The sequence below is a fragment of the Oncorhynchus mykiss genome, chromosome 20 (assembly GCF_057628025.1).
Source record: "Oncorhynchus mykiss isolate SJ-2025 chromosome 20, ASM5762802v1, whole genome shotgun sequence".
Lineage (NCBI taxonomy): Eukaryota > Metazoa > Chordata > Actinopteri > Salmoniformes > Salmonidae > Oncorhynchus > Oncorhynchus mykiss.
Genome location: NC_143041.1, coordinates 47,206,413 through 47,233,682, shown reverse-complemented (window position 1 = coordinate 47,233,682; position 27,270 = coordinate 47,206,413). Strand labels below are relative to the sequence as shown.

At 44.7% G+C, this 27,270-nt stretch overlaps 1 protein-coding gene across 2 annotated transcripts in view; it reads right to left on the bottom strand.

Annotated features, from left to right (window-relative positions):
- LOC110499502 (cAMP and cAMP-inhibited cGMP 3',5'-cyclic phosphodiesterase 10A) overlaps positions 1 to 27,270 on the bottom strand; it is a 247,419-nt gene that overhangs the window by 174,398 nt on the left and 45,751 nt on the right. Inside the window, exon 1 of one of the 2 annotated variants that reach the window (XM_090213144.1) lies at positions 6,751 to 7,188. The exons of the other annotated variant lie outside the window; for it this stretch is intronic. Within the exon in view, the coding sequence (XP_090069270.1) occupies positions 6,751 to 6,814 (64 nt within the window). The 5' untranslated portion in view covers positions 6,815 to 7,188. Of the gene's footprint in view, positions 1 to 6,750; positions 7,189 to 27,270 lie in introns of those variants that run through there. 2 annotated transcript variants of the gene reach the window in all.

Sequence of the window (27,270 nt, the reverse complement as noted above, 5' to 3'; positions counted from 1 at the left end):
AATCTGGTTTCCGAGCTGGTCATGGGTGTACCTCAGCCACGCTCAAGGTGCTAAACGATATCATAACCGCCATCGATAAAAGACAGTACTGTGCAGCCGTCTTCATAGACCTTGCCAAGGCTTTCGACTCTGTCAATCACCGTATTCTTATTGGCAGACTCAGTAGCCTCGGTTTTTCGGATGACTGCCTTGCCTGGTTCACCAATTACTTTGCAGACAGAGTTCAGTGTGTCAAATCGGAGGGCATGCTGTCCGGTCCTCTGGCAGTCTCTATGGGGGTGCCACAGGGTTCAATTCTCGGGCCGACTCTTTTCTCTGTATATATCAATGATGTTTCTCATGCTGCGGGCGATTCCCTGATCCACCTCTACGCAGACGACACCATTCTATATACTTCCGGCCCGTCCTTGGACACTGTGCTATCTAACCTCCAAACGAGCTTCAATGCCATACAGCACTCCTTCCGTGGCCTCCAACTGCTCTTAAACGCTAGTAAAACCAAATGCATGCTTTTCAACCGTTCGCTGCCTGCACCCGCACGCCTGACCAGCATCACCACCCTGGATGGTTCCGACCTTGAATATGTGGACATCTATAAGTACCTAGGTGTCTGGCTAGACTCTAAACTCTCCTTCCAGACCCATAACAAACATCTCCAATCGAAAATCAAATCAAGAGTCGGCTTTCTATTCCGCAACAAAGCCTCCTTCACTCACGCCGCCAAACTTACCCTAGTAAAACTGACTATCCTACCGATCCTCGACTTCGGCGATGTCATCTACAAAATTGCTTCCAACACTCTACTCAGCAAACTGGATGCAGTTTATCACAGTGCCATCCGTTTTGTCACTAAAGCACCTTATACCACCCACCACTGCGACTTGTATGCTCTAATCGGCTGGCCCTCGCTACATATTCGTCGCCAGACCCACTGGCTCCAGCTCATCTACAAGTCCATGCTAGGTAAAGCTCCGCCTTATCTCAGTTCACTGGTTACGATGGCAACACCCATCCGTAGCACGCGCTCCAGCAGGTGTATCTCACTGATCATCCCTAAAGCCAACACCTCATTTGGCCGCCTTTCGTTCCAGTTCTCTGCTGCCTGTGATTGGAACGAATTGCAAAAATCACTGAAGTTGGAGACTTTTATCTCCCTCACCAACTTCAAACATCTGCTATCTGAGCAGCTAACCGATCGCTGCAGCTGTACATAGTCTATTGGTAAATAGCCCACCCATTTTCACCTACCTCATCCCCATACTGTTTTTATTTATTTATTTTTCTGCTCTTTTGCACGCCAATATCTCTACCTTTACATAACCATCTGATCATTTATCACTCCAGTGTTAATCTGCATAATTGTAATTATTTGCCTACCTTCTCATGCCTTTTGCACACAATGTATATATAGACTCCCCTTTTTTCTACTGTGTTATTGACTTGTTAATTGTTTACTCCATGTGTAACTCTGTGTTGTCTGTTCACACTGCTATGCCTTATCTTGGCCAGGTCGCAGTTGCAAATGAGAACTTGTTCTCAACTAGCCTACCTGGTTAAATAAAGGTGAAATAAAATTTAAAAAAAAAAAAAAACTGTGTTAGAGGGTGTAACTGCATTAGAGGGTGTAACTGCATTAGAGGGTGTAACTGTGTTAGAGGGTGTAACTGCATTAGAGGGTGTAACTGCATTAGAGGGTGTAACTGCATTAGAGGGTGTAACTGCATTAGAGGGTGTAACTGCATTAGAGGCTGTAACTGCATTAGAGGGTGTAACTGCATTAGAGGGTGTAACTGCGTTAGAGGGTGTAACTGCGTTAGAGGGTGTAACTGCGTTAGAGGGTGTAACTGCGTTAGAGGGTGTAACTGCATTAGAGGGTGTAACTGCGTTAGAGGGTGTAACTGCGTTAGAGGGTGTAACTGCGTTAGAGGGTGTAACTGCGTTAGAGGGTGTAACTGCGTTAGAGGGTGTAACTGCATTAGAGGGTGTAACTGCATTAGAGGGTGTAACTGCGTTAGAGGGTGTAACTGCGTTAGAGGGTGTAACTGCGGTAGAGGGTGTAACTGCGTTAGAGGGTGTAACTGCGTTAGAGGGTGTAACTGCGTTAGAGGGTGTAACTGCATTAGAGGGTGTAACTGCATTAGAGGGTGTAACTGCGTTAGAGGGTGTAACTGCGTTAGAGGGTGTAACTGCGTTAGAGGGTGTAACTGCATTAGAGGGTGTAACTGCATTAGAGGGTGTAACTGCATTAGAGGGTGTAACTGCATTAGAGGGTGTAACTGCGTTAGAGGGTGTAACTGCATTAGAGGGTGTAACTGCGTTAGAGGGTGTAACTGCATTAGAGGGTGTAACTGCATTAGAGGGTGTAACTGCATTAGAGGGTGTAACTGCATTAGAGGGTGTAACTGCGTTAGAGGGTGTAACTGCGTTAGAGGGTGTAACTGCATTAGAGGGTGTAACTGCATTAGAGGGTGTAACTGCGTTAGAGGGTGTAACTGTGTTAGAGGGTGTAACTGTGTTAGAGGGTGTAACTGTGTTAGAGGGTGTAACTGTGTTAGAGGGTGTAACTGCATTAGAGGGTGTAACTGCATTAGAGGGTGTAACTGCATTAGAGGGTGTAACTGCATTAGAGGGTGTAACTGCATTAGAGGGTGTAACTGTGTTAGAGGGTGTAACTGCATTAGAGGGTGTAACTGCATTAGAGGGTGTAACTGCATTAGAGGGTGTAACTGTGTTAGAGGGTGTAACTGTGTTAGAGGGTGTAACTGCATTAGAGGGTGTAACTGTGTTAGAGGGTGTAACTGTGTTAGAGGGTGTAACTGTAATAGAGGGTGTAACTGTGATAGAGGGTGTAACTGTGTTAGAGGGTGTAACTGTGATAGAGGGTGTAACTGTGATAGAGGGTGTCAGCTATATAGAAATAATGACATTTAAATTGATGATTAAAGAAAATAAAGAGGATTTCTATCAGTCTATCGAGGTGTAGATTACATATCACATTGCAGAGTTCTAATTTGAAAACAAGTCTGCATGGGATTTATCATTAAAAAAACGAGTGTCTATAACTGGGATTGAACACGTGACCCTCAGAACCTGAGATTGCAGATTACACCCTTCCGCTACCCCTGTCCTCAGTGCCCTAGCAAAACACAAGCCTACCTCATGGTAATAGTCCTCACCGTTGCCCCTAGTGGTGACAGCGATTAATTCCCGATTTGTTAAATTAAGGATTAAGATTTTTGGATTGGGTTAAATTCAGCCATTAATTAAAACTCGCCTTGCTAACTCATAGTGGATGGCATGGCACAGTGGACTAAGCAGTGAGTTCCCGCTCCCAGCTCCCAGCTCCAGCACCCAGCTGCCCCTCCCTCTCCCGCTCCCGCTCCCAGCTCCCGCTCCCTCTCCCTCTCCCAGCTCCCAGCCTCTGCGCCCAGCTCCCTCTCACTCTCCTGCTCCCAGCTCCCGCTCCCAGCTCCCTCTCCCTCTCCCAGCTCCCAGCCTCCGCGCCCAGCTCCCTCTCACTCTCCCGCTCCCAGCTCCCGCTCCCAGCTCCCGCTCCCAGCTCCCGCTCCCAGCTCCCTCTCCCTCTCCCGCTCCCGCTCCCAGCTCCCTCTCCCGCTCCCAGCTCCCTCTCCCGCTCCCAGCCTCCGCGCCCAGCTCCCTCTCCCTCTCCCGCTCCCAGCTCCCCCTCCCAGCCTCCGCGCCCAGCTCCCTCTCCCGCTCCCAGCTCCCGCTCCCAGCTCCCTCTCCCGCTCCCGCTCCCAGCTCCCGCTCCCTCTCCCTCTCCCAGCTCCCAGCCTCTGCGCCCAGCTCCCTCTCACTCTCCTGCTCCCAGCTCCCGCTCCCAGCTCCCTCTCCCAGCTCCCAGCCTCCGCGCCCAGCTCCCTCTCACTCTCCCGCTCCCAGCTCCCGCTCCCAGCTCCCTCTCCCTCTCCCGCTCCCGCTCCCAGCTCCCTCTCCCGCTCCCAGCTCCCTCTCCCGCTCCCAGCTCCCTCTCCCGCTCCCAGCCTCTGCGCCCAGCTCCCCCTCCCTCTCCCAGCTCCCCCTCCCTCTCCCACTCCCAGCTCCCGCTCCCAGCTCCCGCTCCCAGCTCCCCCTCCCTCTCCCAGCTCCCGCTCCCAGCTCCCCCTCCCGCTCCCAGCTCCCCCTCCCAGGTCCCGCTCCCAGCTCCCCCTCCCTCTCCCTCTCCCGCTCCCAGCTCCCGCTCCCAGCTCCCCCTCCCGCTCCCAGCTCCCCCTCCCAGGTCCCGCTCCCAGCTCCCCCTCCCCCTCCCTCTCACTCTCCCGCTCCCAGCTCCCGCTCCCAGCTCCCCCTCCCTCTCCCGCTCCCTCTCCCGCTCCCAGCTCCCGCTCCCAGCTCCCCCTCCCTCTCCCGCTCCCAGCTCCCGCTCCCAGCTCCCCCTCCCTCTCCCGCTCCCAGCTCCCGCTCCCAGCTCCCCCTCCCTCTCCCGCTCCCTCTCCCGCTCCCAGCTCCCGCTCCCAGCTCCCCCTCCCTCTCCCGCTCCCTCTCCCGCTCCCAGCTCCCCCTCCCTCTCCCACTCCCTCTCCCGCTCCCAGCTCCCGCTCCCAGCTCCCCCTCCCTCTCCCGCTCCCTCTCCCGCTCCCAGCTCCCGCTCCCAGCTCCCGGACGTCAGCAAAAAAAATGTAAAAGAAAAGTCACGCCTTTGGAAGCATATACAGTTTCCTCTCACTAAGAGAACAGAGCTGCTCTCATCTAGCCGGTACCGGGGCATGCAGAGTCCTGTACTGTACAGAAGCATATACAGTTTCCTCTCACTAAGAGAACAGAGCTGCTCTCATCTAGCCGGTACCGGGGCATGCAGAGTCCTGTACTGTACAGAAGCATATACAGTTTCCTCTCACTAAGAGAACAGAGCTGCTCTCATCTAGCCGGTACCGGGGCATGCAGAGTCCTGTACTGTACAGAAGCATATACAGTTTCCTCTCACTAAGAGAACAGAGCTGCTCTCATCTAGCCGGTACCGGGGCATGCAGAGTCCTGTACTGTACAGAAGCATATACAGTTTCCTCTCACTAAGAGAACAGAGCTGCTCTCATCTAGCCGGTACCGGGGCATGCAGAGTCCTGTACTGTACTTCACAACCATGGAGCAGAAATTCATGTTGTGTATTCTATCTATTGTGTGGATAATTCATCCATTCAATAGAATAGAGTTCAGATGTGTTGCATGATCTCCCCCCTAACTAGACAACAAATAATAAACACAGTTCATTTTGAGTAAACAACAACAACAACAAAAAAAAAAAGCAATCTACATTGTCTAAACAAATTACACAGGATATGATGCATGGAAAGTATGTATTTTCCCCAGTGAGACAGAGAGACTAAAGCGTGTGACATTTTGTGAACTTTCAGTTCCCCTCTCAGACACAATTAATCAATACCTGAGCAATCTCCCTTGGCCCAGGAAGTGCTGTCAGGATTATCCTAAATTAAGACCTGATTAATTGACTGTCAGAGTGAGAAGTCAATGAATTGGATAAGAGCAACATGACTCCATGTGTGATACTTTCAATGACACAGGTAACCGTCATAATAAAGGAAACCTCAACATATAATATCTTAATAGGACGATGGGCCGCCAGCCGCCAGAACAGCTTCAATGCGCCTTGGCATAGATGCCTTTATTTCAGACTACAACCAAGAAGCTAAACCACACTAACTACCTAACTATGCCGACGTTAATACTGAAACACAAATGCTTTCCAATCATATCTCTATGATATGTTTTATGTCCCTAGATTAGGCACCCATTTTTATATATATATATATATATATATATATATATATATATATATTCCTGAATTAAATATCTTTCTCAAATGGACTTGTATAGTGTAGTTAATAACACGTATTAACTATAATGTTTAATATTTATCATATTTATTCGTCCGTGTAACACTATAACTGCGCGTTGTTAATTGTGGGTAACCTCAACGTAATCATTACATTTGTATCAGTTACTGTACAAATGTTTGTTTTTTTATTGTTTAATAATACGTTTACACACAAATGAAGATGTGTCTTTGACGCTCGAGTTTACAGTAAAATGATGAAACAGACATAAAACATACACATTGAATATGTCTTTTCCACTTCGCCAGAGCATCATTTACGTTCGTCACCGTTGCGTGGATAAAGGATATGTTTTGCGAGCGGCACCGTAAATCCCCAACCTTACTATGTGGTGTGATCAATTGGCAATCCCATGTTTTTCTTTCAGTCCGTTGTGGTGAAACGGGTCTACAGCGGCGCGGTGAACATCTCAACAAGCGCCATAGGTCTACATTAACCGTACTACACGTGGTGGACCGGGGGATTTCTTTCCGTTACTCCTGAGAATATATGTGCTATTTTCTTGGTAAAGTATCGGACTGTTGTATAATCCTTATAATTCACTACGTGATTTTGTGGTACTCTTCTCTCCTCCTGTTAAATCCCCACCCATGTTTCGGATGTTATCACCGATCAGCTATCAATCTTTTGTCATTCAGAAAGTTTGACATTTTTTAAATGTTATAGTTGCAATCGATCATAATAAGAAATGTGTGTTAACTATTAATACTCGTGGATTATCCATATGCAATTCTGATTAAGGGAAAATTCAAAACTAGAGCCACAAAATCCGGTGTTCCAAATCGTGGATAACAAAACGTATGGATTCATGCTCTCAGTGATAAAGATCACATTCAGCAGGTTAACTGTTGTTGCACAGGGGGGGAAAAGTACTTACTTGAGCCCAGAAAACAGTCCGTGATCCTTCTAAAACAGCTTGTCGAAGACGGACCATCTTCCATGTCTGCCTGTGAGCGAGCAGAGCGCGAGAAGGGACAAGCTACGGATATCAACCAGGGTACGGTGCCTCTCTGCTCAAACTCCCGCTGCTCGCTGCTAGAACTGGAACGGTTGGTCCAGAATGAGATTAAATGTCCTAGGTCCTAATAGCCCGTGACCAACCGAGCCGGGAATGCCGTGGTCGTGAGCAGTACGTGGTCCGTTACCAGCACGGTAACGTAAACGTATAGACGAGAGCAGTAGTGGTGAAGGGTCTCCCCCTCACTCGCCTTCCAAGGAGTAGATAAACGTGGGTTGGAAAGCCTCCTCTCCTCTCCTCGCCGTGGCAGCACTGAAACAGTGAAAGTGCAAGATTGGGAAGAGAAAAATAGCGACTGAACGGAGGGAGGCGCACGGGCTGGGAGGAGGGAGAAATGGGAGTGTACTGTAAACCGTAGACGGTGACGGATAAAATAAACCGGGAAGTGCAACGTACAGTTAGTTAGTTGGTGGTGTACGCTGACTCCCGTCCACCCCCCAGTAGGCTGTTGTGTTTAGTTAACTCATCCTGGGTGTCGCTCGTTGTAGAAAGGGCTGAGCCACCACCACACCACACGCCCAGCCAGTCGACTACTCTCTGGAGACGGACTGGGTGCTGTTCACACGAAAGCTGTCTCCAGATCGATAGGCTATGCGTTTTCAGTACTACAGCAGTGAGTCAGGGGCGGTAGGGGAATGTATAAGTGTGTTTTCTCAGGGCTGGTAACAATGTTTATATAAATCATTGGTTGGTAACCGCTGCTGTACCGCCTACATCCTCTATATTTTATTGATGTTAAAAGGAAAGACGTGGAGAATTATCCACAAGAGGAATAAGACAAAATGGAATAGAATAGAGGAAGAATCACATTAGAATAGAATTAGCTATAGTCCCACTTTGCGTTCGTTTTTTATATGCAAACACAATTTACGCTTTGTCTCCAACATTAGACTAGTCCATATGCTATATAGCTAGTATAGAGCTTTGATTCACCATAGTATATTTCTTCCTCTATCAAAACGTAGCAAAATCCAAATCAGAGAGTAGTTTGCCCTATATAGTGAAAATGAATAGTCTGGCCAGAGATACGCCAAACATTACACTGGTGAAGACCATGATGCATGACAAAGACAGATAGTCATTATAATATAAAGGCAGTCAGTTATTATAATATACAGGCAGTCAGTCAGTCATTATAATATAAAGGCAGTCAGTCATTATAATATAAAGGCAGTCAGTCAGTCATTATAATATAAAGGCAGTCAGTCATTATAATATAAAGGTAGTCAGTCAGTCATTATAATATAAAGGCAGTCAGTCAGTCATTATAATATAAAGGCAGTCAGTCATTATAATATGAAGGCAGTCAGTCAGTTATTATAATATAAAGGTAGTCAGTCAGTCATTATAATATAAAGGCAGTCAGTCATTATAATATAAAGGCAGTCAGTCATTATAATATAAAGGCAGTCAGTCATTATAATATAAAGGCAGTCAGTCAGTTATTATAATATAAAGGTAGTCAGTCAGTCATTATAATATAAAGGCAGTCAGTCATTATAATATGAAGGCAGTCAGTCAGTTATTATAATATAAAGGCAGTCAGTCAGTCATTATAATATAAAGGCAGTCAGTCATTATAATATGAAGGCAGTCAGTCAGTTATTATAATATAAAGGCAGTCAGTCAGTCATTATAATATAAAGGTAGTCAGTCAGTCATTATAATATAAAGGCAGTCAGTCATTATAATATAAAGGTAGTCAGTCAGTCATTATAATATAAAGTCAGTCAGTCAGTCATTATAATATAAAGGCAGTCAGTCATTATAATATGAAGGCAGTCAGTCAGTTATTATAATATAAAGGCAGTCAGTCAGTCATTATAATATAAAGGTAGTCAGTCAGTCATTATAATATAAAGGCAGTCAGTCATTATAATATAAAGGTAGTCAGTCAGTCATTATAATATAAAGGCAGTCAGTCATTATAATATAAAGGCAGTCAGTCAGTCATTATAATATGAAGGCAGTCAGTCATTATAATATAAAGGCAGTCAGTCATTATAATATAAAGGCAGGCAGTCAGTCAGTCATTATAATATAAAGGCAGTCAGTCATTATAATATGAAGGCAGTCAGTCAGTCATTATAATATGAAGGCAGTCAGCTATTATAATATAAAGGCAGTCAGTCAGTCATTATAATATAAAGGCAGGCAGTCAGTCAGTCATTATAATATAAAGGCAGTCAGTCATTATAATATAAAGGTAGTCAGTCAGTCATTATAATATAAAGTCAGTCAGTCAGTCATTATAATATAAAGGCAGTCAGTCATTATAATATGAAGGCAGTCAGTCAGTTATTATAATATAAAGGCAGTCAGTCAGTCATTATAATATAAAGGTAGTCAGTCAGTCATTATAATATAAAGGCAGTCAGTCATTATAATATAAAGGTAGTCAGTCAGTCATTATAATATAAAGGCAGTCAGTCATTATAATATAAAGGCAGTCAGTCAGTCATTATAATATGAAGGCAGTCAGTCATTATAATATAAAGGCAGTCAGTCATTATAATATAAAGGCAGGCAGTCAGTCAGTCATTATAATATAAAGGCAGTCAGTCATTATAATATAAAGGCAGTCAGTCAGTCATTATAATATGAAGGCAGTCAGTCATTATAATATGAAGGCAGTCAGTCAGTCATTATAATATAAAGGCAGGCAGTCAGTCAGTCATTATAATATAAAGGCAGTCAGTCATTATAATATGAAGGCAGTCAGTCATTATAATATGAAGGCAGTCAGTCATTATAATATAAAGGCAGTCAGTCAGTCAGTTATTATAATATACAGGCAGTCAGTAAGTCATTATAATATAAAGGCAGTCAGTCATTATAATATGAAGGCAGTCAGTCATTATAATATAAAGGCAGTCAGTCATTATATTATAAAGGCAGTCAGTCAGTCAGTCATTATAATATAAAGGCAGTCAGTCATTATAATATAAAGGCAGTCAGTCAGTCAGTTATTATAATATACAGGCAGTCAGTAAGTCATTATAATTTTAAGGCAGTCAGTCATTATAATATGAAGGCAGTCAGTCAGTTATTATAATATGAAGGCAGTCAGTAAGTCATTATAATATGAAGGCAGTCAGTCATTATAATATGAAGGCAGTCAGTAAGTCATTATAATATGAAGGCAGTCAGTCATTATAATATAAAGTCAGTCAGTCAGTCATTATAATATAAAGGCAGTCAGTCATTATAATATAAAGGCAGTCAGTCAGTCAGTTATTATAATATACAGGCAGTCAGTAAGTCATTATAATATAAAGGCAGTCAGTCATTATAATATGAAGTCAGTCAGTCAGTCATTATAATATAAAGGCAGTCAGTCATTATAATATAAAGGCAGTCAGTCATTATAATATAAAGGCAGTCAGTCATTATAATATGAAGGCAGTCAGTCAGTCATTATAATATAAAGTCAGTCAGTCATTATAATATAAAGGCAGTCAGTCAGTCATTATAATATAAAGGCAGTCAGTCAGTCATTATAATATAAAGTCAGTCAGTCATTATAATATAAAGGCAGTCAGTCAATCATTATAATATAAAGGCAGTCAGTCAGTCATTATAATATAAAGGCAGTCAGTCAGTCATTATAATATAAAGGCAGTCAGTCATTATAATATAAAGACAGTCAGTCAGTCATTATAATATAAAGTCAGTCAGTCAGTCATTATTCCTGGTTTCAATGATGTTTCTAGAGACAATATCTCTCTCTTCATCACTCAATACCTAGGTTTACCTCCACTGTATTCACATCCTACCATACCTTTGTCTGTACATTATACCTTGATGCTATTTTATCGCCCCCAGAAACCTCCTTTTACTCTCTGTTCCAGACGCTCTAAACGACCAATTCTTATTGCTTTTAGCCGTACCCTTATTTTACTCCTCCTCTGTTCCTCTGGCGATGTAGAGGTGAATCCAGGCCCTGCAGGGCCTAGCTCCACTCCTATTCCCCAGGCGCTCTCTTTTGACAACTTCTGTAACCGTAATAGCCTTGGTTTTATGCATGTTAACATTAGAAGCCTCCTCCCTAAGTTAGTTCTATTCACTGCTTTAGCACACTCTGCCAACCCGGATGTTCTAGCTGTGTCTGAATCCTGGTTTAGGAAGACCACCAAAAATTCTGACATTTTAATCCCAAACTACAACATTTTCAGACAAGATAGAACTGCCAAATCGGGCGGTGTTGCAATCTACTGCAAAGATAGCCTGCAGAGTTCTGTCCTACTATCCAGGTCTGTACCCAAACAATTTGAACTTCTACTTTTAAAAATCCACCTCTCTAAAAACAAGTCTCTCACCGTTGCCGCCTGCTATAGACCACCCTCTGCCCCCAGCTGTGCTCTGGACACCATATGTGAACTGATTGCCCCCCATCTATCTTCAGAGCTCGTGCTGCTAGGCGACCTAAACTGGAACATGCTTAACACCACAGCCATCCTACAATCTAAACTTGATGCCCTTAATCTCACACAAATTATCAATGAACCTACCAGGTACCTCCCCAAAGCCTTAAACACGGGCACCCTCATAGATATCATCCTAACCAACTTGCCCTCTAAATACACCTCTGCTGTCTTCAACCAAGATCTCAGCGATCACTGCCTCATTGCCTGCATCCGTAATGGGTCAGCAGTCAAACGACCTCCACTCATCACTGTCAAACGCTCCCTGAAACACTTCAGCGAGCAGGCCTTTCTAATCGACCTGGCCAGGGTATCCTGGAAGGATATTGATCTCATCCCGTCAGTAGAGGATGCCTGGATATTTTTTTTAAATGCCTTCCTAACCATCTTAAATAAACACGCCCCATTCAAGAAATTTAGAACCAGGAACAGATATAGCCCTTGGTTCTCCCCAGACCTGACTGCCCTTAACCAACACAAAAACATCCTATGGCGTTCTGCATTAGCATCGAACAGCCCCCGTGATATGCAGCTGTTCAGGGAAGCTAGAAACCATTATACACAGGCAGTTAGAAAAGCTAAGGCTAATGCTTTCCACCTGGCTACTCCTACCCCGGTCAACAGCACTGCACCCCCCACAGCAACTCGCCCAAGCCTTCCCCATTTCTCCTTCTCCCAAATCCGTTCAGATGATGTTCTGAAAGAGCTGCAAAATCTGGACCCCTACAAATCAGCCGGGCTAGACAATCTGGACCCTTTCTTTCTAAAATTATCTGCCGAAATTGTTGCCACCCCTATTACTAGCCTGTTCAACCTCTCTTTCGTGTCGTCTGAGATTCCCAAAGATTGGAAAGCAGCTGCGGTCATCCCCCTCTTCAAAGGGGGGGACACTCTTGACCCAAACTGCTACAGACCTATAGCTATCCTACCCTGTCTTTCTAAGTTCTTCGAAAGCCAAGTCAACAAACAGATTACCGACCATTTCGAATCTCACCATACCTTCTCTGCTATGCAATTTGGTTTCAGAGCTGGTCATGGGTGCACCTCAGCCACGCTCAAGGTCCTAAATGATATCTTAACCGCCATCGATAAGAAACATTACTGTGCAGCCGTATTCATTGATCTGGCCAAGGCTCACCACATCCTCATCGGCAGACTCGACAGCCTTGGTTTCTCAAATGATTGCCTCGCCTGGTTCACCAACTACTTCTCTGATAGAGTTCAGTGTGTCAAATCGGAGGGTCTGCTGTCCGGACCTCTGGCAGTCTCTATGGGGGTGCCACAGGGTTCAATTCTTGGACAGACTCTCTTCTCTGTATACATCAATGAGGTCGCTCTTGCTGCTGGTGAGTCTCTGATCCACCTCTACGCAGACGACACCATTCTGTATACTTCTGGCCCTTCTTTGGTCACTGTGTTAACAACCCTCCAGGCAAGCTTCAATGCCATACAACTCTCCTTCCGTGGTGGCCTCCAATTGCTCTTAAATACAAGTAAAACTAAATGCATGCTCTTCAACCGATCGCTACCTGCACCTGCCCGCCTGTCCAACATCACTACTCTGGACGGCTCTGACTTAGAATACGTGGACAACTACAAATACTTAGGCGTCTGATTAGACTGTAAACTCTCCTTCCAGACCCATATCAAACATCTCCAATCCAAAGTTAAATCTAGAATTGGCTTCCTATTTCGCAACAAAGCATCCTTCACTCATGCTGCCAAACATACCCTTGTAAAACTGACCATCCTACCAATCCTCGACTTTGGCGATGTCATTTACAAAATAGCCTCCAATACCCTACTCAACAAATTGGATGCAGTCTATCACAGTGCAATCCGTTTTGTCACCAAAGCCTCATATTCTACCTACCATTGCGACCTGTACGCTCTCGTTGGCTGGCCCTCGCTTCATACTCGTCGCCAAACCCACTGGCTCCATGTCATCTACAAGACCCTGCTAGGTAAAGTCCCCCCTTATCTCAGCTCGCTGGTCACCATAGCATCTCCCACCTGTAGCACACGCTCCAGCAGGTATATCTCTCTAGTCACCCCCAAAACCAATTCTTTCTTTGGCCGCCTCTCCTTCCAGTTCTCTGCTGCCAATGACTGGAACGAACTACAAAAATCTCTGAAACTGGAAACACTTATCTCCCTCACCAACTTTAAGTACCAGCTGTCAGAGCAGCTCACAGATTACTGCACCTGTACATAGCCCACCTATAATTTAGCCCAAACAACTACCTCTTTCCCTACTGTATTTAATTAATTTATTTATTTTGCTCCTTTGCACCCCATTATTTTTATTTCTACTTTGCACATTCTTCCATTGCAAATCTACCATTCCAGTGTTTCACTTGCTATATTGTATTTACTTCGCGACCATGGCCTTTTTTTGCCTTTACCTCCCTTATCTCACCTCATTTGCTCACCCTCATTTGCTCACATCGTATATAGACTTGTTTATACTGTATTATTGACTGTATGTTTGTTTTACTCCATGTGTAACTCTGTGTCGTTGAATGTGTCGAACTGCTTTGCTTTATCTTGGCCAGGTCGCAGTTATAAATGAGAACTTGTTCTCAACTTGCCTACCTGGTTAAATAAAGGTGAAATAAATAAAAAATAAAAAAATTTAAAAAATAATATAGAAGCACAAATACACATTTTTATTTATCTGATTATATCTTCTCATTCACAAAATAGCCCCTTAAAAAATATGAATGGATGAATGAATAAGTAGACTGAATGCACTTGATGACAGACAATTTTGATGCAATCCCGCGTTAGCACTCACACACGAGGTGTGTGTGTGTGTGTGTGTGTGTGTGTGTGTGTGTGGCGTGTGTGTGTGTGTGACGCACAGAAAAGTTGTCTCTCTGCTTAAACACACCCGAAACATAACTACACATTTCTAGAACATAAATATTGGACTCAAATTGCACACAATATACGCCAACCAATAGATGCATAACCACTCTTATAGAGCCATTATTATTGCACATGATATTACCTCATCACACACACAAAAAAAAAATAATACTGCAAAGTTGCTAAGGAGCTAGAAACAGAGCTGTCATGTCTGTTGGAACTGGAAACAGAGCTGTCATGTCTGTTGGAACTAGAAACAGAGCTGTCATGTCTGTTGGAACTAGAAAGAGAGCTGTCATGTCTGTTGGAACTAGAAACAGAGCTGTCATGTCTGTTGGAACTAGAAACAGAGCTGTCATGTCTGTTGGAGCTAGAAACAGAGCTGTCATGTCTGTTGGAACTAGAAACAGAGCTGTCATGTCTGTTGGAACTAGAAACAGAGCTGCCATGTCTGTTGGAACTAGAAACAGAGCTGTCATGTCTGTTGGAACTAGAAACAGAGCTGTCATGTCTGTTGGAACTAGAAACAGAGCTGTCATGTCTGTTGGAACTAGAAACAGAGCTGTCATGTCTGTTGGAACTAGAAACAGAGCTGTCATGTCTGTTGGAACTAGAAACAGAGCTGTCAAGTCTGTTGGAACTAGAAGTAGAGCTGTCATGTCTGTTGGAACTAGAAACAGAGCTGTCATGTCTGTTGGAACTAGAAACAGAGCTGTCATGTCTGTTGGAACTAGAAGTAGAGCTGTCATGTCTGTTGGAACTAGAAACAGAGCTGTCAAGTCTGTTGGAACTAGAAGTAGAGCTGTCATGTCTGTTGGAACTAGAAGTAGAGCTGTCATGTCTGTTGGAATTAGAAACAGAGCTGTGAAAGTGGGACCTCCAGGTAGACCACTCCAGGTAGACCAGCCTAGTGCAGGAAAGTGGTAGCCTACAATGTTGACTTATACTAATAAAACAACTTAATACCATTTCCCCTGTAACTGTTTTGTCCCATTACTAACATTTGACAGGGCTGCATGGATTAATTCAACAATATTTACCACTGTCAAAAAATAGGTCTTAGAAACAGGAGGGAAAAATAACAGATTAAATCAACCAACCTCTCACACTATTTGTTTTCAGTTAGTGTAGCATGGCGATGATAGTTACGTTGAGGTGGGCTCATACTCCATGAAAATACCATAAACATATTATGAACTCAGAAATACAATGCAGACAGCAGGATATAATTCTTGAGGTGAGCCATAAAATTACCGTACATATTTAAAAAACAAAAAAATACAACACAATAAAATACTGCGGGACCGATCTAATTATCCCAGTAGAGTTGGGTTTCAGTCAGTCAGGACCGATCTAATTATCCCAGTAGAGTTGGGTTTCAGTCAGTCAGGACCGATCTAATTATCCCAGTAGAGTTGGGTTTCAGTCAGTCAGGACCGATCTAATTATCCCAGTAGAGTTGGGTTTCAGTCAGTCAGGACCGATCTAATTATCCCAGTAGAGTTGGGTTTCAGTCAGTCAGGACCGATCTAATTATCCCAGTAGAGTTGGGTTTCAGTCAGTCAGGACCGATCTAATTATCCCAGTAGAGTTGGGTTTCAGTCAGTCAGGACCGATCTAATTATCCCAGTAGAGTTGGGTTTCAGTCAGTCAGGACCGATCTAATTATCCCAGTAGAGTTGGGTTTCAGTCAATCAGGACCGATCTAATTATCCCAGTAGAGTTGGGTTTCAGTCAGTCAGGACCGATCTAATTATCCCAGTAGAGTTGGGTTTCAGTCAGTCAGGACCGATCTAATTATCCCAGTAGAGTTGGGTTTCAGTCAGTCAGGACCGATCTAATTATCCCAGTAGAGTTGGGTTTCAGTCAGTCAGGACCGATCTAATTATCCCAGTAGAGTTGGGTTTCAGTCAGTCAGGACCGATCTAATTATCCCAGTAGAGTTGGGTTTCAGTCAGTCAGGACCGATCTAATTATCCCAGTAGAGTTGGGTTTCAGTCAGTCAGGACCGATCTAATTATCCCTGTAGAGTTGGGTTTCAGTCAGTCAGGACCGATCTAATTATCCCAGTAGAGTTGGGTTTCAGTCAGTCAGGACCGATCTAATTATCCCAGTAGAGTTGGGTTTCAGTCAGTCAGGACCGATCTAATTATCCCAGTAGAGTTGGGTTTCAGTCAGTCAGGACCGATCTAATTATCCCAGTAGAGTTGGGTTTCAGTCAGTCAGGACCGATCTAATTATCCCAGTAGAGTTGGGTTTCAGTCAGTCAGGACCGATCTAATTATCCCAGTAGAGTTGGGTTTCAGTCAGTCAGGACCGATCTAATTATCCCAGTAGAGTTGGGTTTCAGTCAGTCAGGACCGATCTAATTATCCCAGTAGAGTTGGGTTTCAGTCAGTCAGGACCGATCTAATTATCCCAGTAGAGTTGGGTTTCAGTCAGTCAGGACCGATCTAATTATCCCAGTAGAGTTGGGTTTCAGTCAGTCAGGACCGATCTAATTATCCCAGTAGAGTTGGGTTTCAGTCAGTCAGGACCGATCTAATTATCCCAGTAGAGTTGGGTTTCAGTCAGTCAGGACCGATCTAATTATCCCAGTAGAGTTGGGTTTCAGTCAGTCAGGACCGATCTAATTATCCCAGTAGAGTTGGGTTTCAGTCAGTCAGGACCGATCTAATTATCCCAGTAGAGTTGGGTTTCAGTCAGTCAGGACCGATCTAATTATCCCAGTAGAGTTGGGTTTCAGTCAGTCAGGACCGATCTAATTATCCCAGTAGAGTTGGGTTTCAGTCAGTCAGGACCGATCTAATTATCCCAGTAGAGTTGGGTTTCAGTCAGTCAGGACCGATCTAATTATCCCAGTAGAGTTGGGTTTCAGTCAGTCAGGACCGATCTAATTATCCCAGTAGAGTTGGGTTTCAGTCAGTCAGGACCGATCTAATTATCCCAGTAGATTTGGGTTTCAGTCAGTCAGGACCGATCTAATTATCCCAGTAGAGTTGGGTTTCAGTCAGTCAGGACCGATCTAATTATCCCAGTAGAGTTGGGTTTCAGTCAGTCAGGACCGATCTAATTATCCCAGTAGAGTTGGGTTTCAGTCAGTCAGGACCGATCTAATTATCCCAGTAGAGTTGGGTTTCAGTCAGTCAGGACCGATCTAATTATCCCAGTAGAGTTGGGTTTCAGTCAGTCAGGACCGATCTAATTATCCCAGTAGAGTTGGGTTTCAGTCAGTCAGGACCGATCTAATTATCCCAGTAGAGTTGGGTTTCAGTCAGTCAGGACCGATCTAATTATCCCAGTAGAGTTGGGTTTCAGTCAGTCAGGACCGATCTAATTATCCCAGTAGAGTTGGGTTTCAGTCAGTCAGGACCGATCTAATTATCCCAGTAGAGTTGGGTTTCAGTCAGTCAGGACCGATCTAATTATCCCAGTAGAGTTGGGTTTCAGTCAGTCAGGACCGATCTAATTATCCCAGTAGAGTTGGGTTTCAGTCAGTCAGGACCGATCTAATTATCCCAGTAGAGTTGGGTTTCAGTCAGTCAGGACCGATCTAATTATCCCAGTAGAGTTGGGTTTCAGTCAGTCAGGACCGATCTAATTATCCCAGTAGAGTTGGGTTTCAGTCAGTCAGGACCGATCTAATTATCCCAGTAGAGTTGGGTTTCAGTCAGTCAGGACCGATCTAATTATCCCAGTAGAGTTGGGTTTCAGTCAGTCAGGACCGATCTAATTATCCCAGTAGAGTTGGGTTTCAGTCAGTCAGGACCGATCTAATTATCCCAGTAGAGTTGGGTTTCAGTCAGTCAGGACCGATCTAATTATCCCAGTAGAGTTGGGTTTCAGTCAGTCAGGACCGATCTAATTATCCCAGTAGAGTTGGGTTTCAGTCAGTCAGGACCGATCTAATTATCCCAGTAGAGTTGGGTTTCAGTCAGTCAGGACCGATCTAATTATCCCAGTAGAGTTGGGTTTCAGTCAGTCAGGACCGATCTAATTATCCCAGTAGAGTTGGGTTTCAGTCAGTCAGGACCCAGTAGAGATGGGTTTCAGTCAGTCAGGACCTATCTAATTATCCCAGTAGAGTTGGGTTTCAGTCAGTCAGGACCGATCTAATTATCCCAGTAGAGTTGGGTTTCAGTCAGTCAGGACCGATCTAATTATCCCAGTAGAGTTGGGTTTCAGTCAGTCAGGACCGATCTAATTATCCCAGTAGAGTTGGGTTTCAGTCAGTCAGGACCGATCTAATTATCCCAGTAGAGTTGGGTTTCAGTCAGTCAGGACCGATCTAATTATCCCAGTAGAGTTGGGTTTCAGTCAGTCAGGACCGATCTAATTATCCCAGTAGAGTTGGGTTTCAGTCAGTCAGGACCGATCTAATTATCCCAGTAGAGTTGGGTTTCAGTCAGTCAGGACCGATCTAATTATCCCAGTAGAGTTGGGTTTCAGTCAGTCAGGACCGATCTAATTATCCCAGTAGAGTTGGGTTTCAGTCAGTCAGGACCGATCTAATTATCCCAGTAGAGTTGGGTTTCAGTCAGTCAGGACCGATCTAATTATCCCAGTAGAGTTGGGTTTCAGTCAGTCAGGACCCAGTAGAGATGGGTTTCAGTCAGTCAGGACCTATCTAATTATCCCAGTAGAGTTGGGTTTCAGTCAGTCAGGACCGATCTAATTATCCCAGTAGAGTTGGGTTTCAGTCAGTCAGGACCTATCTAATTATCCCAGTAGAGTTGGGTTTCAGTCAGTCAGGACCGATCTAATTATCCCAGTAGAGTTGGGTTTCAGTCAGTCAGGACCGATCTAATTATCCCAGTAGAGTTGGGTTTCAGTCAGTCAGGACCGATCTAATTATCCCAGTAGAGTTGGGTTTCAGTCAGTCAGGACCGATCTAATTATCCCAGTAGAGTTGGGTTTCAGTCAGTCAGGACCGATCTAATTATCCCAGTAGAGTTGGGTTTCAGTCAGTCAGGACCGATCTAATTATCCCAGTAGAGTTGGGTTTCAGTCAGTCAGGACCGATCTAATTATCCCAGTAGAGTTGGGTTTCAGTCAGTCAGGACCTATCTAATTATCCCAGTAGAGTTGGGTTTCAGTCAGTCAGGACCGATCTAATTATCCCAGTAGAGTTGGGTTTCAGTCAGTCAGGACCGATCTAATTATCCCAGTAGAGTTGGGTTTCAGTCAGTCAGGACCGATCTAATTATCCCAGTAGAGTTGGGTTTCAGTCAATCAGGACCGATCTAATTATCCCAGTAGAGTTGGGTTTCAGTCAGTCAGGACCGATCTAATTATCCCAGTAGAGTTGGGTTTCAGTCAGTCAGGACCGATCTAATTATCCCAGTAGAGTTGGGTTTCAGTCAGTCAGGACCGATCTAATTATCCCAGTAGAGTTGGGTTTCAGTCAGTCAGGACCGATCTAATTATCCCAGTAGAGTTGGGTTTCAGTCAGTCAGGACCGATCTAATTATCCCAGTAGAGTTGGGTTTCAGTCAGTCAGGACCGATCTAATTATCCCAGTAGAGTTGGGTTTCAGTCAGTCAGGACCGATCTAATTATCCCAGTAGAGTTGGGTTTCAGTCAGTCAGGACCGATCTAATTATCCCAGTAGAGTTGGGTTTCAGTCAGTCAGGACCGATCTAATTATCCCAGTAGAGTTGGGTTTCAGTCAGTCAGGACCGATCTAATTATCCCAGTAGAGTTGGGTTTCAGTCAGTCAGGACCGATCTAATTATCCCAGTAGAGTTGGGTTTCAGTCAGTCAGGACCGATCTAATTATCCCAGTAGAGTTGGGTTTCAGTCAGTCAGGACCGATCTAATTATCCCAGTAGAGTTGGGTTTCAGTCAGTCAGGACCGATCTAATTATCCCAGTAGAGTTGGGTTTCAGTCAGTCAGGACCGATCTAATTATCCCAGTAGAGTTGGGTTTCAGTCAGTCAGGACCGATCTAATTATCCCAGTAGAGTTGGGTTTCAGTCAGTCAGGACCGATCTAATTATCCCAGTAGAGTTGGGTTTCAGTCAGTCAGGACCGATCTAATTATCCCAGTAGAGTTGGGTTTCAGTCAGTCAGGACCGATCTAATTATCCCAGTAGAGTTGGGTTTCAGTCAGTCAGGACCGATCTAATTATCCCAGTAGAGTTGGGTTTCAGTCAGTCAGGACCGATCTAATTATCCCAGTAGAGTTGGGTTTCAGTCAGTCAGGACCGATCTAATTTTCCCAGTAGAGTTGGGTTTCAGTCAGTCAGGACCGATCTAATTATCCCAGTAGAGTTGGGTTTCAGTCAGTCAGGACCGATCTAATTATCCCAGTAGAGTTGGGTTTCAGTCAGTCAGGACCTATCTAATTATCCCAGTAGAGTTGGGTTTCAGTCAGTCAGGACCGATCTAATTATCCCAGTAGAGTTGGGTTTCAGTCAGTCAGGACCGATCTAATTATCCCAGTAGAGTTGGGTTTCAGTCAGTCAGGACCGATCTAATTATCCCAGTAGAGTTGGGTTTCAGTCAGTCAGGACCGATCGAATTATCCCAGTAGAGTTGGGTTTCAGTCAGTCAGGACCGATCTAATTATCCCAGTAGAGTTGGGTTTCAGTCAGTCAGGACCGATCTAATTATCCCAGTAGAGTTGGGTTTCAGTCAGTCAGGACCGATCTAATTATCCCAGTAGAGTTGGGTTTCAGTCAGTCAGGACCGATCTAATTATCCCAGTAGAGTTGGGTTTCAGTCAGTCAGGACCGATCTAATTATCCCAGTAGAGTTGGGTTTCAGTCAGTCAGGACCGATCTAATTATCCCAGTAGAGTTGGGTTTCAGTCAGTCAGGACCGATCTAATTATCCCAGTAGAGTTGGGTTTCAGTCAGTCAGGACCGATCTAATTATCCCAGTAGAGTTGGGTTTCAGTCAGTCAGGACCGATCTAATTATCCCAGTAGAGTTGGGTTTCAGTCAGTCAGGACCGATCTAATTATCCCAGTAGAGTTGGGTTTCAGTCAGTCAGGACCGATCTAAATATCCCAGTAGAGTTGGGTTTCAGTCAGTCAGGACCGATCTAATTATCCCAGTAGAGTTGGGTTTCAGTCAGTCAGGACCGATCTAATTATCCCAGTAGAGTTGGGTTTCAGTCAGTCAGGACCGATCTAATTATCCCAGTAGAGTTGGGTTTCAGTCAGTCAGGACCGATCTAATTATCCCAGTAGAGTTGGGTTTCAGTCAGTCAGGACCTATCTAATTATCCCAGTAGAGTTGGGTTTCAGTCAGTCAGGACCGATCTAATTATCCCAGTAGAGTTGGGTTTCAGTCAGTCAGGACCGATCTAATTATCCCAGTAGAGTTGGGTTTCAGTCAGTCAGGACCTATCTAATTATCCCAGTAGAGGTGGGTTTCAGTCAGTCAGGACCGATCTAATTATCCCAGTAGAGTTGGGTTTCAGTCAATCAGGACCGATCAAATTATCCCAGTAGAGTTGGGTTTCAGTCAGTCAGGACCTATCTAATTATCCCAGTAGAGTTGGGTTTCAGTCAGTCAGGACCGATCTAATTATCCCAGTAGAGTTGGGTTTCAGTCAGTCAGGACCGATCTAATTATCCCAGTAGAGTTGGGTTTCAGTCAGTCAGGACCTATCTAATTATCCCAGTAGAGTTGGGTTTCAGTCAGTCAGGACCGATCTAATTATCCCAGTAGAGTTGGGTTTCAGTCAGTCAGGACCGATCTAATTATCCCAGTAGAGTTGGGTTTCAGTCAGTCAGGACCGATCTAATTATCCCAGTAGAGTTGGGTTTCAGTCAGTCAGGACCGATCTAATTATCCCAGTAGAGTTGGGTTTCAGTCAGTCAGGACCGATCTAAATATCCCAGTAGAGTTGGGTTTCAGTCAGTCAGGACCGATCTAATTATCCCAGTAGAGTTGGGTTTCAGTCAGTCAGGACCGATCTAATTATCCCAGTAGAGTTGGGTTTCAGTCAGTCAGGACCGATCTAATTATCCCAGTAGAGTTGGGTTTCAGTCAGTCAGGACCGATCTAATTATCCCAGTAGAGTTGGGTTTCAGTCAGTCAGGACCTATCTAATTATCCCAGTAGAGTTGGGTTTCAGTCAGTCAGGACCGATCTAATTATCCCAGTAGAGTTGGGTTTCAGTCAGTCAGGACCGATCTAATTATCCCAGTAGAGTTGGGTTTCAGTCAGTCAGGACCTATCTAATTATCCCAGTAGAGGTGGGTTTCAGTCAGTCAGGACCGATCTAATTATCCCAGTAGAGGTGGGTTTCAGTCAGTCAGGACCGATCTAATTATCCCAGTAGAGTTGGGTTTCAGTCAATCAGGACCGATCAAATTATCCCAGTAGAGTTGGGTTTCAGTCAGTCAGGACCGATCTAATTATCCCAGTAGAGTTGGGTTTCAGTCAGTCAGGACCGATCTAATTATCCCAGTAGAGTTGGGTTTCAGTCAGTCAGGACCGATCTAATTATCCCAGTAGAGTTGGGTTTCAGTCAGTCAGGACCGATCAAATTATCCCAGTAGAGTTGGGTTTCAGTCAGTCAGGACCGATCTAATTATCCCAGTAGAGTTGGGTTTCAGTCAGTCAGGACCGATCTAATTATCCCAGTAGAGTTGGGTTTCAGTCAGTCAGGACCGATCTAATTATCCCAGTAGAGTTGGGTTTCAGTCAGTCAGGACCGATCTAATTATCCCAGTAGAGTTGGGTTTCAGTCAGTCAGGACCGATCTAATTATCCCAGTAGAGTTGGGTTTCAGTCAGTCAGGACCGATCTAATTATCCCAGTAGAGTTGGGTTTCAGTCAGTCAGGACCGATCTAATTATCCCAGTAGAGTTGGGTTTCAGTCAGTCAGGACCGATCTAATTATCCCAGTAGAGTTGGGTTTCAGTCAGTCAGGACCGATCTAATTATCCCAGTAGAGTTGGGTTTCAGTCAGTCAGGACCTATCTAATTATCCCAGTAGAGTTGGGTTTCAGTCAGTCAGGACCGATCTAATTATCCCAGTAGAGTTGGGTTTCAGTCAGTCAGGACCGATCTAATTATCCCAGTAGAGTTGGGTTTCAGTCAGTCAGGACCGATCTAATTATCCCAGTAGAGTTGGGTTTCAGTCAGTCAGGACCGATCTAATTATCCCAGTAGAGTTGGGTTTCAGTCAGTCAGGACCGATCTAATTATCCCAGTAGAGTTGGGTTTCAGTCAGTCAGGACCGATCTAATTATCCCAGTAGAGTTGGGTTTCAGTCAGTCAGGACCAATCTAATTATCCCAGTAGAGTTGGGTTTCAGTCAGTCAGGACCGATCTAATTATCCCAGTAGAGTTGGGTTTCAGTCAGTCAGGACCGATCTAATTATCCCAGTAGAGTTGGGTTTCAGTCAGTCAGGACCGATCTAATTATCCCAGTAGAGTTGGGTTTCAGTCAGTCAGGACCGATCTAATTATCCCAGTAGAGTTGGGTTTCAGTCAGTCAGGACCGATCTAATTATCCCAGTAGAGTTGGGTTTCAGTCAGTCAGGACCGATCTAATTATCCCAGTAGAGTTGGGTTTCAGTCAGTCAGGACCGATCTAATTATCCCAGTAGAGTTGGGTTTCAGTCAGTCAGGACCGATCTAATTATCCCAGTAGAGTTGGGTTTCAGTCAGTCAGGACCGATCTAATTATCCCAGTAGAGTTGGGTTTCAGTCAGTCAGGACCGATCTAATTATCCCAGTAGAGTTGGGTTTCAGTCAGTCAGGACCGATCTAATTATCCCAGTAGAGTTGGGTTTCAGTCAGTCAGGACCGATCTAATTATCCCAGTAGAGTTGGGTTTCAGTCAGTCAGGACCGATCTAATTATCCCAGTAGAGTTGGGTTTCAGTCAGTCAGGACCGATCTAATTATCCCAGTAGAGTTGGGTTTCAGTCAGTCAGGACCGATCTAATTATCCCAGTAGAGTTGGGTTTCAGTCAGTCAGGACCGATCTAATTATCCCAGTAGAGTTGGGTTTCAGTCAGTCAGGACCGATCTAATTATCCCAGTAGAGTTGGGTTTCAGTCAGTCAGGACCGATCTAATTATCCCAGTAGATTTGGGTTTCAGTCAGTCAGGACCGATCTAATTATCCCAGTAGAGTTGGGTTTCAGTCAGTCAGGACCGATCTAATTATCCCAGTAGAGTTGGGTTTCAGTCAGTCAGGACCGATCTAATTATCCCAGTAGAGTTGGGTTTCAGTCAGTCAGGACCGATCTAATTATCCCAGTAGAGTTGGGTTTCAGTCAGTCAGGACCGATCTAATTATCCCAGTAGAGTTGGGTTTCAGTCAGTCAGGACCGATCTAATTATCCCAGTAGAGTTGGGTTTCAGTCAGTCAGGACCGATCTAATTATCCCAGTAGAGTTGGGTTTCAGTCAGTCAGGACCGATCTAATTATCCCAGTAGAGTTGGGTTTCAGTCAGTCAGGACCGATCTAATTATCCCAGTAGAGTTGGGTTTCAGTCAGTCAGGACCGATCTAATTATCCCAGTAGAGTTGGGTTTCAGTCAGTCAGGACCGATCTAATTATCCCAGTAGAGTTGGGTTTCAGTCAGTCAGGACCGATCTAATTATCCCAGTAGAGTTGGGTTTCAGTCAGTCAGGACCGATCTAATTATCCCAGTAGAGTTGGGTTTCAGTCAGTCAGGACCGATCTAATTATCCCAGTAGAGTTGGGTTTCAGTCAGTCAGGACCGATCTAATTATCCCAGTAGAGTTGGGTTTCAGTCAGTCAGGACCGATCTAATTATCCCAGTAGAGTTGGGTTTCAGTCAGTCAGGACCGATCTAATTATCCCAGTAGAGTTGGGTTTCAGTCAGTCAGGACCGATCTAATTATCCCAGTAGAGTTGGGTTTCAGTCAGTCAGGACCGATCTAATTATCCCAGTAGAGTTGGGTTTCAGTCAGTCAGGACCGATCTAATTATCCCAGTAGAGTTGGGTTTCAGTCAGTCAGGACCGATCTAATTATCCCAGTAGAGTTGGGTTTCAGTCAGTCAGGACCGATCTAATTATCCCAGTAGAGTTGGGTTTCAGTCAGTCAGGACCGATCTAATTATCCCAGTAGAGTTGGGTTTCAGTCAGTCAGGACCCAGTAGAGATGGGTTTCAGTCAGTCAGGACCTATCTAATTATCCCAGTAGAGTTGGGTTTCAGTCAGTCAGGACCGATCTAATTATCCCAGTAGAGTTGGGTTTCAGTCAGTCAGGACCGATCTAATTATCCCAGTAGAGTTGGGTTTCAGTCAGTCAGGACCGATCTAATTATCCCAGTAGAGTTGGGTTTCAGTCAGTCAGGACCGATCTAATTATCCCAGTAGAGTTGGGTTTCAGTCAGTCAGGACCGATCTAATTATCCCAGTAGAGTTGGGTTTCAGTCAGTCAGGACCGATCTAATTATCCCAGTAGAGTTGGGTTTCAGTCAGTCAGGACCGATCTAATTATCCCAGTAGAGTTGGGTTTCAGTCAGTCAGGACCGATCTAATTATCCCAGTAGAGTTGGGTTTCAGTCAGTCAGGACCGATCTAATTATCCCAGTAGAGTTGGGTTTCAGTCAGTCAGGACCGATCTAATTATCCCAGTAGAGTTGGGTTTCAGTCAGTCAGGACCGATCTAATTATCCCAGTAGAGTTGGGTTTCAGTCAGTCAGGACCCAGTAGAGATGGGTTTCAGTCAGTCAGGACCTATCTAATTATCCCAGTAGAGTTGGGTTTCAGTCAGTCAGGACCGATCTAATTATCCCAGTAGAGTTGGGTTTCAGTCAGTCAGGACCTATCTAATTATCCCAGTAGAGTTGGGTTTCAGTCAGTCAGGACCGATCTAATTATCCCAGTAGAGTTGGGTTTCAGTCAGTCAGGACCGATCTAATTATCCCAGTAGAGTTGGGTTTCAGTCAGTCAGGACCGATCTAATTATCCCAGTAGAGTTGGGTTTCAGTCAGTCAGGACCGATCTAATTATCCCAGTAGAGTTGGGTTTCAGTCAGTCAGGACCGATCTAATTATCCCAGTAGAGTTGGGTTTCAGTCAGTCAGGACCGATCTAATTATCCCAGTAGAGTTGGGTTTCAGTCAGTCAGGACCGATCTAATTATCCCAGTAGAGTTGGGTTTCAGTCAGTCAGGACCTATCTAATTATCCCAGTAGAGTTGGGTTTCAGTCAGTCAGGACCGATCTAATTATCCCAGTAGAGTTGGGTTTCAGTCAGTCAGGACCGATCTAATTATCCCAGTAGAGTTGGGTTTCAGTCAGTCAGGACCGATCTAATTATCCCAGTAGAGTTGGGTTTCAGTCAATCAGGACCGATCTAATTATCCCAGTAGAGTTGGGTTTCAGTCAGTCAGGACCGATCTAATTATCCCAGTAGAGTTGGGTTTCAGTCAGTCAGGACCGATCTAATTATCCCAGTAGAGTTGGGTTTCAGTCAGTCAGGACCGATCTAATTATCCCAGTAGAGTTGGGTTTCAGTCAGTCAGGACCGATCTAATTATCCCAGTAGAGTTGGGTTTCAGTCAGTCAGGACCGATCTAATTATCCCAGTAGAGTTGGGTTTCAGTCAGTCAGGACCGATCTAATTATCCCAGTAGAGTTGGGTTTCAGTCAGTCAGGACCGATCTAATTATCCCAGTAGAGTTGGGTTTCAGTCAGTCAGGACCGATCTAATTATCCCAGTAGAGTTGGGTTTCAGTCAGTCAGGACCGATCTAATTATCCCAGTAGAGTTGGGTTTCAGTCAGTCAGGACCGATCTAATTATCCCAGTAGAGTTGGGTTTCAGTCAGTCAGGACCGATCTAATTATCCCAGTAGAGTTGGGTTTCAGTCAGTCAGGACCGATCTAATTATCCCAGTAGAGTTGGGTTTCAGTCAGTCAGGACCGATCTAATTATCCCAGTAGAGTTGGGTTTCAGTCAGTCAGGACCGATCTAATTATCCCAGTAGAGTTGGGTTTCAGTCAGTCAGGACCGATCTAATTATCCCAGTAGAGTTGGGTTTCAGTCAGTCAGGACCGATCTAATTATCCCAGTAGAGTTGGGTTTCAGTCAGTCAGGACCGATCTAATTATCCCAGTAGAGTTGGGTTTCAGTCAGTC